Source organism: Psilocybe cubensis, chromosome 1 (genome assembly GCF_017499595.1).
Source record: "Psilocybe cubensis strain MGC-MH-2018 chromosome 1, whole genome shotgun sequence".
NCBI lineage: Eukaryota > Fungi > Basidiomycota > Agaricomycetes > Agaricales > Agrocybaceae > Psilocybe > Psilocybe cubensis.
This window is the reverse complement of record NC_062999.1, coordinates 707,029-720,936: the sequence shown is the minus strand read 5'-3', so window position 1 is coordinate 720,936 and position 13,908 is coordinate 707,029. Positions and strand designations below refer to the sequence as shown.

At 45.8% G+C, this 13,908-nt stretch overlaps 4 protein-coding genes across 4 annotated transcripts; 1 reads left to right on the top strand and 3 right to left on the bottom strand.

The window, feature by feature from the left end:
* Window positions 1–54: 54 nt before the first annotated feature.
* On the top strand, window positions 55–2,777 carry JR316_0000203 (uncharacterized protein; the record flags this gene model as incomplete). Its single annotated transcript, XM_047886018.1, has 12 exons — window positions 55–145; window positions 216–340; window positions 390–587; window positions 642–715; window positions 767–828; window positions 879–1,063; window positions 1,118–1,206; window positions 1,258–1,379; window positions 1,432–2,114; window positions 2,186–2,391; window positions 2,461–2,640; window positions 2,705–2,777. 12 exons carry the CDS (start codon window positions 55–57, stop codon window positions 2,775–2,777), a joined length of 2,088 nt encoding a protein of 695 aa, XP_047753764.1.
* A 493-nt stretch (window positions 2,778–3,270) lies between these two features.
* On the bottom strand, window positions 3,271–5,579 carry JR316_0000202 (uncharacterized protein; the record flags this gene model as incomplete). The annotated part of the gene is made up of 9 exons (XM_047886017.1): window positions 3,271–4,088; window positions 4,149–4,249; window positions 4,312–4,373; window positions 4,510–4,582; window positions 4,653–4,691; window positions 4,789–5,091; window positions 5,180–5,335; window positions 5,421–5,467; window positions 5,526–5,579. The coding sequence occupies 9 exons, from the start codon at window positions 5,577–5,579 to the stop codon at window positions 3,271–3,273; spliced, it is 1,653 nt and encodes a 550-aa protein (XP_047753763.1).
* A 1,299-nt stretch (window positions 5,580–6,878) lies between these two features.
* On the bottom strand, window positions 6,879–8,879 carry JR316_0000201 (Coatomer subunit delta; the record flags this gene model as incomplete). Its single annotated transcript, XM_047886016.1, has 7 exons — window positions 6,879–7,179; window positions 7,244–7,355; window positions 7,408–7,733; window positions 7,805–8,232; window positions 8,301–8,704; window positions 8,778–8,817; window positions 8,877–8,879. 7 exons carry the CDS (start codon window positions 8,877–8,879, stop codon window positions 6,879–6,881), a joined length of 1,614 nt encoding a protein of 537 aa, XP_047753762.1.
* Window positions 8,880–11,928: 3,049 nt separating this feature from the next.
* On the bottom strand, window positions 11,929–13,700 carry JR316_0000200 (Putative voltage-gated potassium channel subunit beta; the record flags this gene model as incomplete). The annotated part of the gene is made up of 13 exons (XM_047886015.1): window positions 11,929–11,973; window positions 12,036–12,229; window positions 12,293–12,431; window positions 12,494–12,566; window positions 12,620–12,655; window positions 12,711–12,765; window positions 12,825–12,879; window positions 12,935–12,987; window positions 13,040–13,125; window positions 13,187–13,314; window positions 13,349–13,438; window positions 13,492–13,532; window positions 13,589–13,700. The coding sequence occupies 13 exons, from the start codon at window positions 13,698–13,700 to the stop codon at window positions 11,929–11,931; spliced, it is 1,107 nt and encodes a 368-aa protein (XP_047753761.1).
* Window positions 13,701–13,908: the final 208 nt, after the last annotated feature.

Below are 13,908 nucleotides of genomic sequence, written 5' to 3'. Positions count from 1 at the left end.
AACTTGGACATAGCCATCGACCGTCTATTTTCTTGAATCAAGCTGTTATAACGCATGGATAAGGAAGACACCGATTTCCCATTCTCTTGCGACATTGAAATGGTGCAAGGCGATCAGCTGAAGGAGAAGAGACGCCAGGCGCGAGGTGTGTATGCCATTTTGGAGCTTATGTTTAGATTTTTACGTTTCTACGTTTGATACGGAATCCTTTAAAGTCAACTTTTTGGCCATTCAGGTGGTTAAATTGTACCGCAAAGCACTACCAAATATGACTTACATGAGGAGTTGCCCACTGCCAAACACATTGATCAATAGTCTACCAACTGAATTGATATGCGAGGTTCGTTCATATAACCTAGTCATTAACGCTACGTCTGACGAAAGTAAAGATACTTGGTTATTTACACCCGACAGATTTGCTGAATTTGACCCATATACATACTTCTGTATCGGCCCTTCTAAAGGATGAAGCTTTCGATTTCGTTTGGAAGTCATCCTTCTCGAATTACCCCGACATCCCTTGCATACCTGTGGACATAGTCGGTCTCAAGTGGGCAGACATGCTGTTCGGTCCTCTCATCTGCGAAGTGAGCCTTACGTTTCATATGCGTTGTAGCGAGTTACTGAATATTTCAGAGCAGAACTGTGGAACTAGCCCTGCAATACCTAACATTACATTTTATCGTCGGCTGTGCGACATTTGTAACACCAAAGAGTGAGGGGCCACCTTCAAAACATACCATTTGATATGCTAATGAATCATTAGGTTTATTGATTACGAACAAACAGAAGCTGCCCATCTCCTGTCCAAACCAGCTCAGCTGATAGGTAATTGTTTAAGTACTTGTTTTTTTCATAGGGTCTGACAAGATCTTTAGCCATCGACCCTTATCATGAATATGCAGAGTGTATCTCGTCGCGTCTACGTAGCAAGACAGAACTAAACGACATTGAATTGACCCTTTTGCGGCTTCAAGGGACACCTGAAGATGCTCGTGCTCTCGAGAAGGCGTTCATAGATTATGAATCTGAACGACACAATATTATTTCGGAGACGATCAATGTCAGTCCAGTCATTCTCCTGCATGGTCTGCCCAGAAACTGATTCTTATAGCAGAAAAATCACGAGGTCGCTTATTGGGCCAATTCTATTCAAACAACTCTCTTCGAGAAGGCTCGGTCCAAAATTACTACTATACTGAAGAAGTAAATGTCATAAAATACCTTGTGAACCAACATACGACTTAAATCTTTTAGTATTAAGCTACGCTTCAAGGGGATTGGAGTTGATCCTCGAGATCTCCGCGACACACATTGGGATATGGAAATTTTGACAAAGCTTGCAAACATCCATGGCGTGGCACGTTTAACCCGAAAACGTAGGGCTCGTATCTTGCTTTGTTAAATTCTTTCTTACTTGTTATTCTCTAGGGTGGAACAAGATCCGACCTTACCTCGAGCACGACGTTGCTTTTGCGACAGACAGACGGCTGGCTCGCGAGCGGAAGATGCTAATATGTCGCCGGATGGAATTTGTGAAAGAGCAATGCCGGAAGTTTGCTGAACAATGGTTGCCATCGGCCTGGGCATATCTACCACCTTTCTACGTCGTTCAAGGTTTTGATTCTATCTACAAGGTCATACACGCGCCGCACGATCGCGAACTAGAAGAGAAAGAAGTGGACGAAGTATTGAAGCATTTGGCTGAGGAAGTAAACAGATGGCATAAAGAGAAAATGGAACAGTTGGTGTCTATAATCCCAGACGATGAAGTCAAAGAGCCAGCTGCAGACGTCAACTGTATAAATCTTGCCACGTCGGTTTTTCATTGTTTTGGATCCTCTCAGGCTTCACTTCGAATGGGTGGCTGTTTGATTGGCTGGGATGGTGCTGGGCCACATTTACGGTGTCGTTCATTACAGCGATGTTGGGAAAGGCGATTACATTTTTCAAGGCGCGGATACGAAGCGGCGATCTCTCTCGTCCGGCTCGCAGGCCTGGACCCCCTGACCACGACAAAATGGGAGATGGACGCCCTTGACAGACGATTTGTATGCATGAATTGTCCGCTGGCACACACCAACTCGAGACAGGTCTATGACTGGACAGAGGCGGTATGTTGTCTGCTTTCCTTTTTTGCAAAGCGTCAAGGGGTTCTTGTTTCTGATCGAAAATATATTGGCAGGTTTACCACGGCATGTTGACAGAAGATAACCAGGCTCATATGACGTTTTTATGGAGGCTCCTGGGACCTGAGGCAGAAGCCGACATCAAGCGTCGCGAGGGCCCTGACCCTTACATATGGGATACAAATTGGATTTGCAACCATTGTTCTGCCCATTTTGAGAACCGCGTAACGCGAAGGGACGTTATTATGCATACACGCGAAAGGTGCGCACACCTTGAAATTTCCATACTTGCGTATATTATTTCAACTGACGGATTGCATATTTGCTACAGGCATGACATATCGCGCCCTGTTGATAATCTTGACTATGTCTACTTTGCGGGCGATCGCTCACCTCGTCCCCCTGCGCTTCTTCCTGTTGTGGACGCACGTGAATATGTATGCTTGTGGTGCGCTCCGGTTAAACGTCGGCTGTATCGTTCAAAAACTGTGAGATCTCACATCAGGGATGCGTGCGTAATTTTTTACGTCGTTATATCCAAATTAAACTGAAAATGACCTTATTTTTTCTTTCAGCCACGGTATTGCAGAGCCTGTCGAAACTAACGATTGGAAAAGGGTTGACATTTTCTCACCGCCTGGTGATTGATGAATAACGTCAAAATGTCGATTTTTCATTATCAGTTTTTATGAAGACGTCCTACTGCCCCACACAAGAAATGAATGACACCATAATTTCATACAGTATCCTCCTGTACCATTCCTTACAAGTTACGAGAGGAGGAATAGTTAACTTATGATATGTGTACACTTATATAAAAAGTCCATTCTACACATTAGATTAAAAGATATGTATGCCAAATTAAAAATTAGCATATAGTTAGCCCCAAGTGCTACTGAAATCACGAAATTAAAGTGTCCAATCAAAGTTCCCTAAACACAACGTACAAACCTGTCAGACGGAATACAACATTATATATGGCTGGGCACAGTTGGGGTGTACCAACTTTATCCCGAGAAGGAGAACACCCAATATGAAAACAAGCAAAAAAAAATTAAGTGGTCGAAAAAGCGCATGAAAATAGCGTCCATCGTCAACAGAAAAAACGTCCGTATCGCTTTTGGGTCGTTAGTCGGATTTTTTATTCGTCGGCTCTAGCAGTTGGGAAGCTGCTAACGCGCTTTGTGGCGCGTCCCGGTCCAAGACGTGACGGCGACGTAACATACTGTTGTTGTGGCGCGGCGGTTCCGCTACCATTGTTAGGTCGTTGACCCTTGCCTAGTTGCATCTGCCCAAATTCGTCCGCGAGGTCATACGTCGACGACCGGCGTGGTAGACTACCATTCGAAGTACCATTCCCATTGGCCTGAGGCAACGAAAGTGAGGGCATGATGGCGGTAAACCCGGCGTAAAACGAAGCGGGAGTTGTACCGGTAATGTTCATCATGGGCATGGACACAGAAGTGTTAAGCACCGATGCTGAGGTCCCATTTACACCAGCTCCAGCACCATTAACAGAAGGCATGGACATGGGCATGGACATGGGCATCATTCCGACTGGCATTCCGCCTCCGTGAATGGCGTTAAATTTGTTGCTAAAGCCGCTTCCGTTGGCCTTGGCTTTCTTCACAAGGGTGGGTACCTGTGTGCCCCGCGGTTCTAGCAATTTTTGGAACGCGAAGAGCGTCATGAGCGCGTCATTGCCTGCGTTGTGCAAGGTACATTGTGGTAATACGACAGGGGGCAGAGGAGAAGGTTGTCTTTGTCCGGAGTCAGGAGAGGGAGAGTTGGATGATGTTGGAAGTGTTAGTGAGTACAGCAAGTTTTCGAGTGAAAGGTTTGACCCTGAGAGACGAGGTTTATCGCTTTTGGGATCGGGCATAACCCCACGGAACCCGTTCGCGTACAAATTGCGCTCGTAGATCATGGTGTCCACGATTAACGTATTGTGAGGAATTCCTGTCCAAAAAACAAAGCAGCCGTTGGCAGAGAAGAACGCTTAAACAAATGAGCTCTTACGAATTTTCATCTCTTCCAATCTCATCAGATCGGAGTGTACATTGTGTCCCACAATTACGAGCTGGTTGGGAGTTGTTTCAGAATCGGGACTGGCGAGGCTGCTACAAACCGGTTCATTGCCGTCTCAGTGCCCGAGTTCCGACTTCAAGTATAACACACGAACCTAATCACAGCCTGGATAATTTGTGGTAGCTTGGCTTTAGGGATAACTTGACTTTCGCCGAACTGTCAGAAAGCCGGCAGATAAGCGGAATGAATGCAAGGAAGAATATTGTATGCGAGCGTACAGCATACTAATGTTCCAACGAATGTTGATCAGCACTTGTGAAGATGTGCTGAATTGAGGTTACATAAAACGCACTAGCCAGGGATAGGTGGGGCAGTACTTGTTGATGACCTTGTCAACATGTTCGGCTACTATGTAGTGCCCTTTCCTGTATGCATATTGATAGATAGAGATCGTTTGAATACCAAGAATTGACGCCTTCGTTCAATGAGTCTGACCTGTAATTGGTATCAGGTACCGGGGGCCAATGTCCCAGCCTATGATACAAGAACAGAGTAAGGATATTGTTAGAATGGCCCCCATGCATAGCCAGATAGACGGTACGGAGGATCATTTGAATATGAACAGACATACGATTCCAAGTGTCCACATCTGACGGCCGCATATCCCCACTCCAATACGGTCTTTTCGTTGCGTTCGTTCCATTCAAAATCAATAGCCAGAAAGGTTTTGTCTTTCTTTCCCCAGAGGTCTTTGATTGCCTTAGGTTCGCCTGATCGGACACGCGTCTTCAGGGCTGAGAGAACTACAGCAGGAAGAGTCGAGTGAAGCTTTTTGTATGATGAATAGTCGGATACGTGGCGTAGATGACGACTTGAGTTTTCGAATGGCGAGATCTGCAAAATATTTGGAGCTTGCGGGAGAGTCTCTCCGAACCTACCAAAGTGGTAGCAGATATGAGATGTTTGTTGTCAATTTCATGTCGGTGGGATCATGGATATTCAATTTAAGAGGTGGTACGAACCTGGTCTTGATCATCTTGATGAAAGCGCCTATAGAATTGAGACGCGTCACGATATGTGCCCTTCCAGACGATGCATCCGTCACTGTTATGACAGGCCAGGAGAACGCCAGAAACTCCTCAAACGACTCGAACAAGTGTCCCCATGATCGTTCGTACCTTGAAAAACAAAAACGAACATTCGGGTTAGAAAGCTCTGAGAAACCGGTGGAGAGGAGCAGATGTCAATGAATGTGATATAGACCATGGAACGTTGTACATCTGAAAGTAGCCAATATAGGCAGAGTACACCTGCGATTGAGACCGGTTCAGCTATTTCAATTGCGAAGCAGTTCACTTCCCCACGTACAGAGTGCAGATCGTATTCCCATCCTTTGGGGTCAACGAGGGTGAAATCCGCCATTGGAGTGTCAAAAGACAGGGTTTAGATGTCCTCGATGGGTGCGGCCGTGTACAAGTGGATAGGACCCTTGCTAGAAGAAGAAAAAGCAAGGGGGCATTCAAAGGTCCGAAGAGTAGAGTGTTAGGTACCATATGTATTCATTAGAACACATCGGAGAATGATTGAAGCTTACGCTAGCGCTATAAACAGCTTGTTGCCGGCCACGCCCTCCCACAGTCCACTCAATTCCCTGCAGAATTATTGGATCGATGTCAACGGTATGAAGGCCGCGAGGCGAGGTGTCGATACCGCAGCAACCCCCGTACTTTGGCGTCAAACCAATGTCGAACCCTCGAGGTCGTCGATGTACTAAGCAAAAATAAGACAACTCTGCCCAGCCTAATGGCCTTCCTGGCCGCACGGCGGGCAGATTGCCATCTGGGAATTTGGAAGTCACCTTTGTTCGCGGCATCGTCCTTCTCCTGCCCTAGATGCCCAATTGGACCAGTCAAGCTGTTACGGTGATAAGATGTGTCTCATGGCTGAAACGGTGTACTTCTGCTATTGAGGCATGGGGGGGAGAGAACAAGCACATGCTACTACGCCGTTACGTTGCATCAATGTTTTATTACAATGACGATTGCCTAGGCGCCTAGGTCTCGGTCCACTGACATGCCTCCTCAAATGGATGTAAAAGAATAACATGAAGATGTAGAGAGAATTTTGGAATAGGTTGGTGGCAAATGTTGGGGCGAGTGTTGACTATATGCGCACTTTCTGAAAACAATGCACCACTGGAAGTCAAATTCGCTCAAGATACACAAATGAAGGTCCAGTCCCCTACTGCATCAAAGTATATCTAACCATTTCTTCTCCTGACTGTCCGACTAATGACCTGGCAAATAAGCTCACAAGGAGCCGATAATATTCGCGCTCATGCCAGTAGAGTCGTTAAGTGGTATAGATCGCATTCACGTCGTCTAAACTTTGCAATGAGGTAAGGTGGGAATGGACATATCGTGGCTTCATCTACTGTGCCTGTCATTGTCAATCAATGCCACCGTGAAAAGCTCATAATGACAGGAACGGCCGAAACGTGGGCCCCATATACTTCGTATGAAGTCCATAAAATGGCGAGTGAACGGAGGGAACATTCAACACTTCATAAAAAGCCATCGGGACCGAGATGGAAACAAAACAACGGCAGGAAAGGGAAAGAATGCAACCACTTGCAGACAAGGAAAGATAGAAAGCAAAAGAAATGATATATTCCTGTTTGTACAAGCCAGCGTGAGTGACGTCTACCATGAGCTTGGACGCCTAAACAACCAAATACTCGTCTGCAGTGACGAACGCGTCTACCGAAAAGTCTGGCGATCCATCGCCGTTGGTCCTCTCAACCGACGCAACAGCGACGCCTGCCAAACTTCCCTGCCCAATGAAACTAACTTCCACGGGGAAGAACGCGCCTACGTCGACGCCGCCAACATTAAATATCAGCGAGCCCGATTTGGAATCATCCGAGGGTGATACGATGGGGATCGACCAGGCAAGAGAGTGAGAGGAAGGATCGAGAGACCATTCCGCGGTATGTGACGAGACGGTGGGGTAAGAGCCATCACTAGATGTAATTAGAAGCATTAGCTGCTTATGGCGAATGACAAGGTCGTAGAAAAGAAACTTACGGGAGGGGTATAGAGATGACAACATCGTATAATGTAACATGCTCATTCTCCAGTTCATACTCAATACTGACTTCACATGTGCCGTCATTGGAAGGAGATGGCCAACAGTTGACTAGAGACGATTCAGCCAAGATGCTGATGAAAGACATTGAGAAAAAACGTACTCGACAGAGGAACATTGCTTTCGTCTGTACCGGCGTATCGCCACTTGAGGACAGCAAGGCTATGTCCCACAGGGAAGGCTTTCGCGCTATCTTTCAAGGCCACGACACGAGGTTGTCCTGGAGTAAATTTGGCAACATTTGGATGCTGCTTAAATTGCAACGCAGACCCGCCGAAATCTGTTGACACATTCGCCAAGTTGATCTTGATATGTGCATTGGCCGGATCCGTTACTTGTAGATTCATATCTCCCTTGAGTTCCATCGATTGAACACCTCCATCTCTAAGTAGCGATAGCGAGATTTGTTCTTTGATGATGATGTGCACGCTTTAAATAAAACGAAAATAAATCAGAGTCAATCGCTTATCCGGCAATGAATAAACTGGAGGGTTACTGACCTTTGGGCTTCAACTTCAGGAAGACTGCCTCTGCCACTGACTTTCTGAACGACATGAGTTTCTTGTGCAGGTGTAGCTGGTGCCTGCGCCTGCTCAGCCAACCCAGTCGACGCCAAAACGTCACCCCCCAGAGCGTCCAGCAACTCGGCCTGTTTTGTTTTTTTAGAACCAAGTTTCATGCCGCTGCCCTTAAAAGCAGGAGCACGGGTGGGGGTAGAAGACGATGTATTATTCGTACGGGAGATAGACGGAGCAGATACTTCGGGGGTCTCGTAACGAGGAATGGACGAGTACCCTGTCGGGCCTCCTCCAAGGTAGCTGCTTCCGCCTCCTCCTCCTCCAGCGGCACGGCGTTGCTGCTCGCGTCGCTGCATCTCCAGCTGTTTGGCACGACGCTTGAGCTCCTCCTTGGCTTCCGCCTCTTTGTTCTGGAATGGACGTCGGCGAATGATGCACGATTAGATCATGGCAGCGACAGCCAAACGGAAAAGCTCACCCTGGCGATAATTTCCTGGATCTTTTCCTCGTGACTCTCCATCTCCAACACACTCCTGACCTGCATGAGGTTGACCTGTTCTCTGTATCCAAGTGTGACGATCTCGTCGAATGCTCCCAGGAGCTCGAACGAATTTTTGAGGATCTCCCGCTCGTCCGCGCTGCGGCACATGTCAGAGACAACGCGGGCAAAAAGATGCAGAGTATCGATGTCCTGTAAGATGTTCGATGCTTTGTTTGTGATGAGGAGAATGTACAGGTCCTCCAGAGGCTGGTATACATATCTGACCTCGGCGGTCTCGACGGAGGTGTGTTGGGTATTCGTAGGTATGAGTTTAGGGAAGGAGGCGAGGAGAGATTCAATCCTCGTCCGTGTCATATCGCGGAACTGGCGCGAGATAACGGCTACGTGTTTCGAAAAAGAGATTCATTGTGGTAAACCTTTCTCGTTTATGTTACTGGATCGAACAGTACGCACCTTTACCACCCTTGGTGCATATTGATGCTGCTAAAACAACCTGAGAAAAGTTTTAGTACATCGTTTAATAGTATTTCATATAAAATCTACGCGACATACCATGGTTTAACAGTTTAAATTTCTTCAGGAGTCCTGGCTACGAGATGCAGTCCAATAACCTACTGTACGTGTCAAGCGATTCTCATCAGGGCAGGTCATCACGTGACTGACTCGCTGCCATTGGGCGAAGACTTTGACGAGTTTCGTGCAAAGTATAAGAACTCAAGCAAGATCCAAGGCTGAGGTTATCTAGAGCTGATTACAGAAGAAGAGAGTAAAGCCACATTAGATTAACTAGTTATTAATTAATCTTTATTCCATACTAGGGATTCTTCAGGAATAAATGGTTGTCCGACCTCTTCAACTTAAAAGCGCTTCAAGTGGTCAATCAACCTTGCCTACTATGTTATAAATTTCATGGTGATTCCACTCCTTCATAATATGCATTATGATAATATAGTGGTGATACTAACGTTATTCTACGAATAGATTGGTCAGTAACTCAATTTAGGTGGGTGTCCAGTGATGTTCCAGAGTTCCCAGGAATAAAGTTTAACGCGTTGGTGACAGAAACCAAATAGAAACTAAGGGAAATATCAACACAAACTACCCTACTCACAATCAAGCAATTGCAATACATATGCAGTTAAATGGCGTTTAGGTCGCCCGCTTGGTAATCCGATCCTGTGGGCTTTTCCAAAGTAAAGGGTCAGCATGACGAAAACGAAGGAAAAAAATTAGACAGATCTGACTATAGCGAAATCATTGCCAAGAGCACCCCAGTTTAAACGCGTACAGTTTCTGGCGGATGAGCCGTAACAGATGTCCGTTTTACAGACATTGGCGACGACCAAAAGAGGCGCTTAGATTTAGTTTGCCATGCACTGTGAGAAGTCCGAGTCCGCGTGAGGGACGCGCCCAATTGAAAATGTGCATCAAGGTGACAAAATGCATCACCTCATACTCAATTCATGGCATGCCAGTCACTGGACAAGGATCTGCTTTCGTCGGCCAAGGTATTAGGCGTCCACCGTTATCCTGTTGGAGAAATAGATAAACGTATATGTCTGCATCAGAAGGCAAAAACCCGCGTCAATGTATTCGTGGATTTCATGGTTTCCCCAGACGGATTCAATTGGAAAAACATGGTGTAGAGAACTCTGTTCTTTTTCCCATGTCGAAAAAGAACAGGGAGACAGGTTGCACACGCCCAATCCTTAAGGGTCTGTGGCCTGACACATCATGTTTAAGAAGGTAAGTAGAATTTTCGGGGAGAAGGCCGCACACAGAAAACTCCAGAGCTTATGGGAATCATGTTTCACTTTGCAGAATATTTCTAGCATAGACCAAATATCCCATTTGTTTAATAGCATTTGATTCGGCCACGCAAGAGCAGTCGGCAGAGAACACTAAAATGACCAGAAAAATGTTACCATGCTTTCAAGTCTAGGAATCGATATCCAAAAATACCTGTCCGCATTTTAGCCACCTTGTAATGCGATCCAAGAAATAGAAGGTGGTAAGAGACAAACTCCATGAGGTTTCAGAGCCTGAATTCCGACATCCACTTTTGCTAACAGCCTAACACCCAAAACAATGCGAGCTAAAGGAACATTCCGATGGGACCCCAGAAATTGTTCAATGGCGAAATAGTGACGGCAAATTGGAGCACGATGGATAGATCGGAAGGCCCTCTAAATCGTTCAGGTACGCTTCTGCTATAATGTCAACAAGAAATTGGTCATAAGATTTGCTTTTCGAAATGTCAAAGAGGGAAGTGACAAACATTGTTCAAACATGGACTCGGGCCTCCACAGCCTTTGTCCGCCATTTTTGTTGGTGTTTGGATCGACAATTGAACAAAGAGCAGTTTTCACTTAGAACGTAGCGTCCATTTCCCCTCTCCTAGTGGAAACATCCTTTATCAAGTCGGTCTTGGTGGGAAATGACGCGCCCGCAGGCTATTAAAAAAACCCACAATATCAGTCGCCGTGGTTGTGATACGGATGCCAGATTATAAGAGCATAGTCCGCTGAAATTCCGCTATCACTGGTATTTTTATCTTACTTTGAGTTTTGCTCCGATGGTTGTGACCGGCGGACGCGAGGTTCGCTTCGCGAAGAAGAGGCGAAGACAGTGAAATACGCCTTGCGGTTGAGGAAGCATATAGTAGCAAGCAGAGCATGATATAGCGTAGGATAGGTAGGCCAGAATAGTATATCAGAATCAGGGGGATAAAATTTCTGGTTCATAGAGTATGTTAGGTATCGGGGCAGGCCAATCAGCCTTACACATGGAGACAGTCCATACCAGGTACAGACAGCACCTAGACGTCAACGCACTCGGCCGGAGGATAGATATTTTGATGCTATGCACAGCAGCAAATGAAAAGAGATATCCCAGATAGACTGATCGCCTCAGCTCCGAAAAGGAGTTGGTATTGATGAGCACGCATGGTTCGGATTTGGGCACGCTCCACGAGCGGTGAGCCAGTTCAGAGTCGGATTTCAATGTCATGATATTGTCGAGGGCCCATACTTCAACAAGGGCGGAAGATAGGGAGATAGATGACATCTTGCTGAACTTTCTTTGGAAACAAAGTAATGGGGAAAACACAGCTGCTTTGGGAAGGGCACGAACCAACCGCAAGGGTAATTGAATCTGGCATGGTTTAGATTCAGGATCTCCTGAGGAGGAACAGGTTAGATATAAGAAACAAGCGATAGTACATATGCACTCGGAGTGGATAGCCAAGCCTGTGGCACAAGTTCTTCCAACTGTGTGAGGGAAGTTTAATAGCGGCAAACGGTAACGTTTATTAGCAAAACCGTGAAAAACTTTTCCATCTTTTCGATGGCCGACCGGCAAATTCCGAGAGATGTGACTTTGGAAAGAATGTCAGAAACGTCAAGGAGACAAGATAGTTTACCGGAGGGGATTTTACTCATGGTCAAGTGGTCTTTCCTCAACAGCGAGTCACCCGGTGTATTATGATAGTCTTTATTTTGACTTGATTTTCTGGGTTAACAAAGGTTCTGACACATTTACGACAGGCATTCGAGATCAAAGAGGTGACGACAGTCCTGTCCGTCTGTATATCTCCACGAATACGTTAGACTCTACCAAACCGGTCCAAGAGGGGTCTCCCGAAAGTTGGCTGAAATTAACAATCAGAATATTGCTCTCAGTATCCCCAAAAATCGGACTGAATGAACATACAGCGGCATCAGGTGCGTTGGCAAGGATTTCTTCAATTTCTCTCATGATCTCAGGTGTCAACTTGGGAATAACGTCGATTGCTTTAAGATTTTCTAAAATTTGCTCGGGTTTCGTGGCACCAAGGATGACCGTCGAAGTGTTTGTGTTTTTTGCCACCCACGCAAGAGCAAGCGTTGCGACGGAAGTCGAAAGTTCTGAGATTTGTAAACATCAGTTCTCACCGATCTTGACAAGTCGGAGATAATCCAACCACTTACTTTCCTCCGCCAATTTTGTCAATTCCTTCACTTTTCTGATCTGTTCTTTACCTTCTGGGCTTTCGTATCTCTTCAAATCCTCTTTCAAGAAGTTGCTATGGGTATCGAATCGGGAGTCTTTGGGAATGCCATCGTTATACTAAAATTCGTGAGGGCATGAAACTCGCTTCTTAAGGCCTCAATTTGAGATAGCGTGCTTACCTTCCCGGTCAGTAGTCCACCGGCAAGTGAAGACCAAGTCGTGGTACCCATGTGGTATTTCTTGTACAGAGGGCTATTGAACTATTCAGTTTTCTGACCGTAAATTATTTAGAGGTGACTATTCACCCGTATTCTTTCTCTGGCCGGTCGCGGTGGAACATGCTGTAGGCAATAAAGTTAAGTTTAGAAAATGCACGAGGGAAAATGCAGAACGAACTGGTGCTTGCATTGCTCGGCCACTGGAGCAATAAGGTTCAACTTGTTGGCAACATCTAAATAATGAATATAATCGTTAGCGCTATTTTTATAGTCGTTATGAATGAAGACTGACGATGAGCCTCTTCGATTTCTCGTGCAGTCCATTCCGAAGTTCCCCAATAAAGAGCCTTGTATAAAAGATGAGATAAAAAATCAAGACATCAGTGCTTATCGTTTGCTTACCCATCCCTTTTCGATGACATAGTTGAATGCACGAACAATTTCCTCCATAGAAACTGTTTGTATTCAATGAGTCTCATTAAGTTAGCGTGACGTTCAATGACCCACCGTTTTGATCATGCCTATGCGCGAAGATGACATCCACATAATCGAGGCCCAGACGAGCAAGAGACTCCTGGGTGCCCTCAATAATACTACAAACAAACGAATACGTCAATTAACACGTTTTTTCATGATTTTGGTCTTCCGACTTACTGCTTGCGAGATAGACCCTGATCGTTGGGACCGTGACGAGGGCCCCAGAAAATCTTAGTTGTGATGACCAAGTCAGTGCGACGAAGCCCCAGCTCCCGAATGACCCGTCCCCTATAGTTTAAAATCAGCTATTTGCGACATCGATAGTCATTTTAATAGCACTCGCATCTCTTCCTCCGACTTGCCGCCTGCGTACGCCTCGGCAGTATCGAACATATTGATCCCATTCTCAAAGGCAACTTTCATAATTTCCTGTCCATCTACATCAATTCCATCTCATTATCTGATGAAATAGCGCCATATACCTTCACTGGATCTCCCTTAATGGTGCCTCCTAGAGTCAGCCCTGATAAATCTCGATTCAGTAAATGAATAAGATTCTTTTCCTTCTTAATCACGTACATCCTCCCAGAGAAAAAACTGGAACGCGCAGACCGCTAGGCCCCAAGCGACGGAAGGGCATGTTCTTGGGATCGAACTCGCGTTCTACGGGCCATGATTGAAGAACGGACATCGCAGTAGATGGTTAGTAGTTGCAAGATGATTCTGTGGGAAGCCAGGCAGAAAGGAAAAGCGATTCAGTCGAATTTTAAAGAGGATTTATAAGTATGATGCACGTCATATATTTGGACGTTGCGCACAAGGGGAGCCATTAGACCATCCATGGACAAAGGAAGGACAGATAGCTAAAAATGAATCGATAACGGCGTGGATGAGTTATT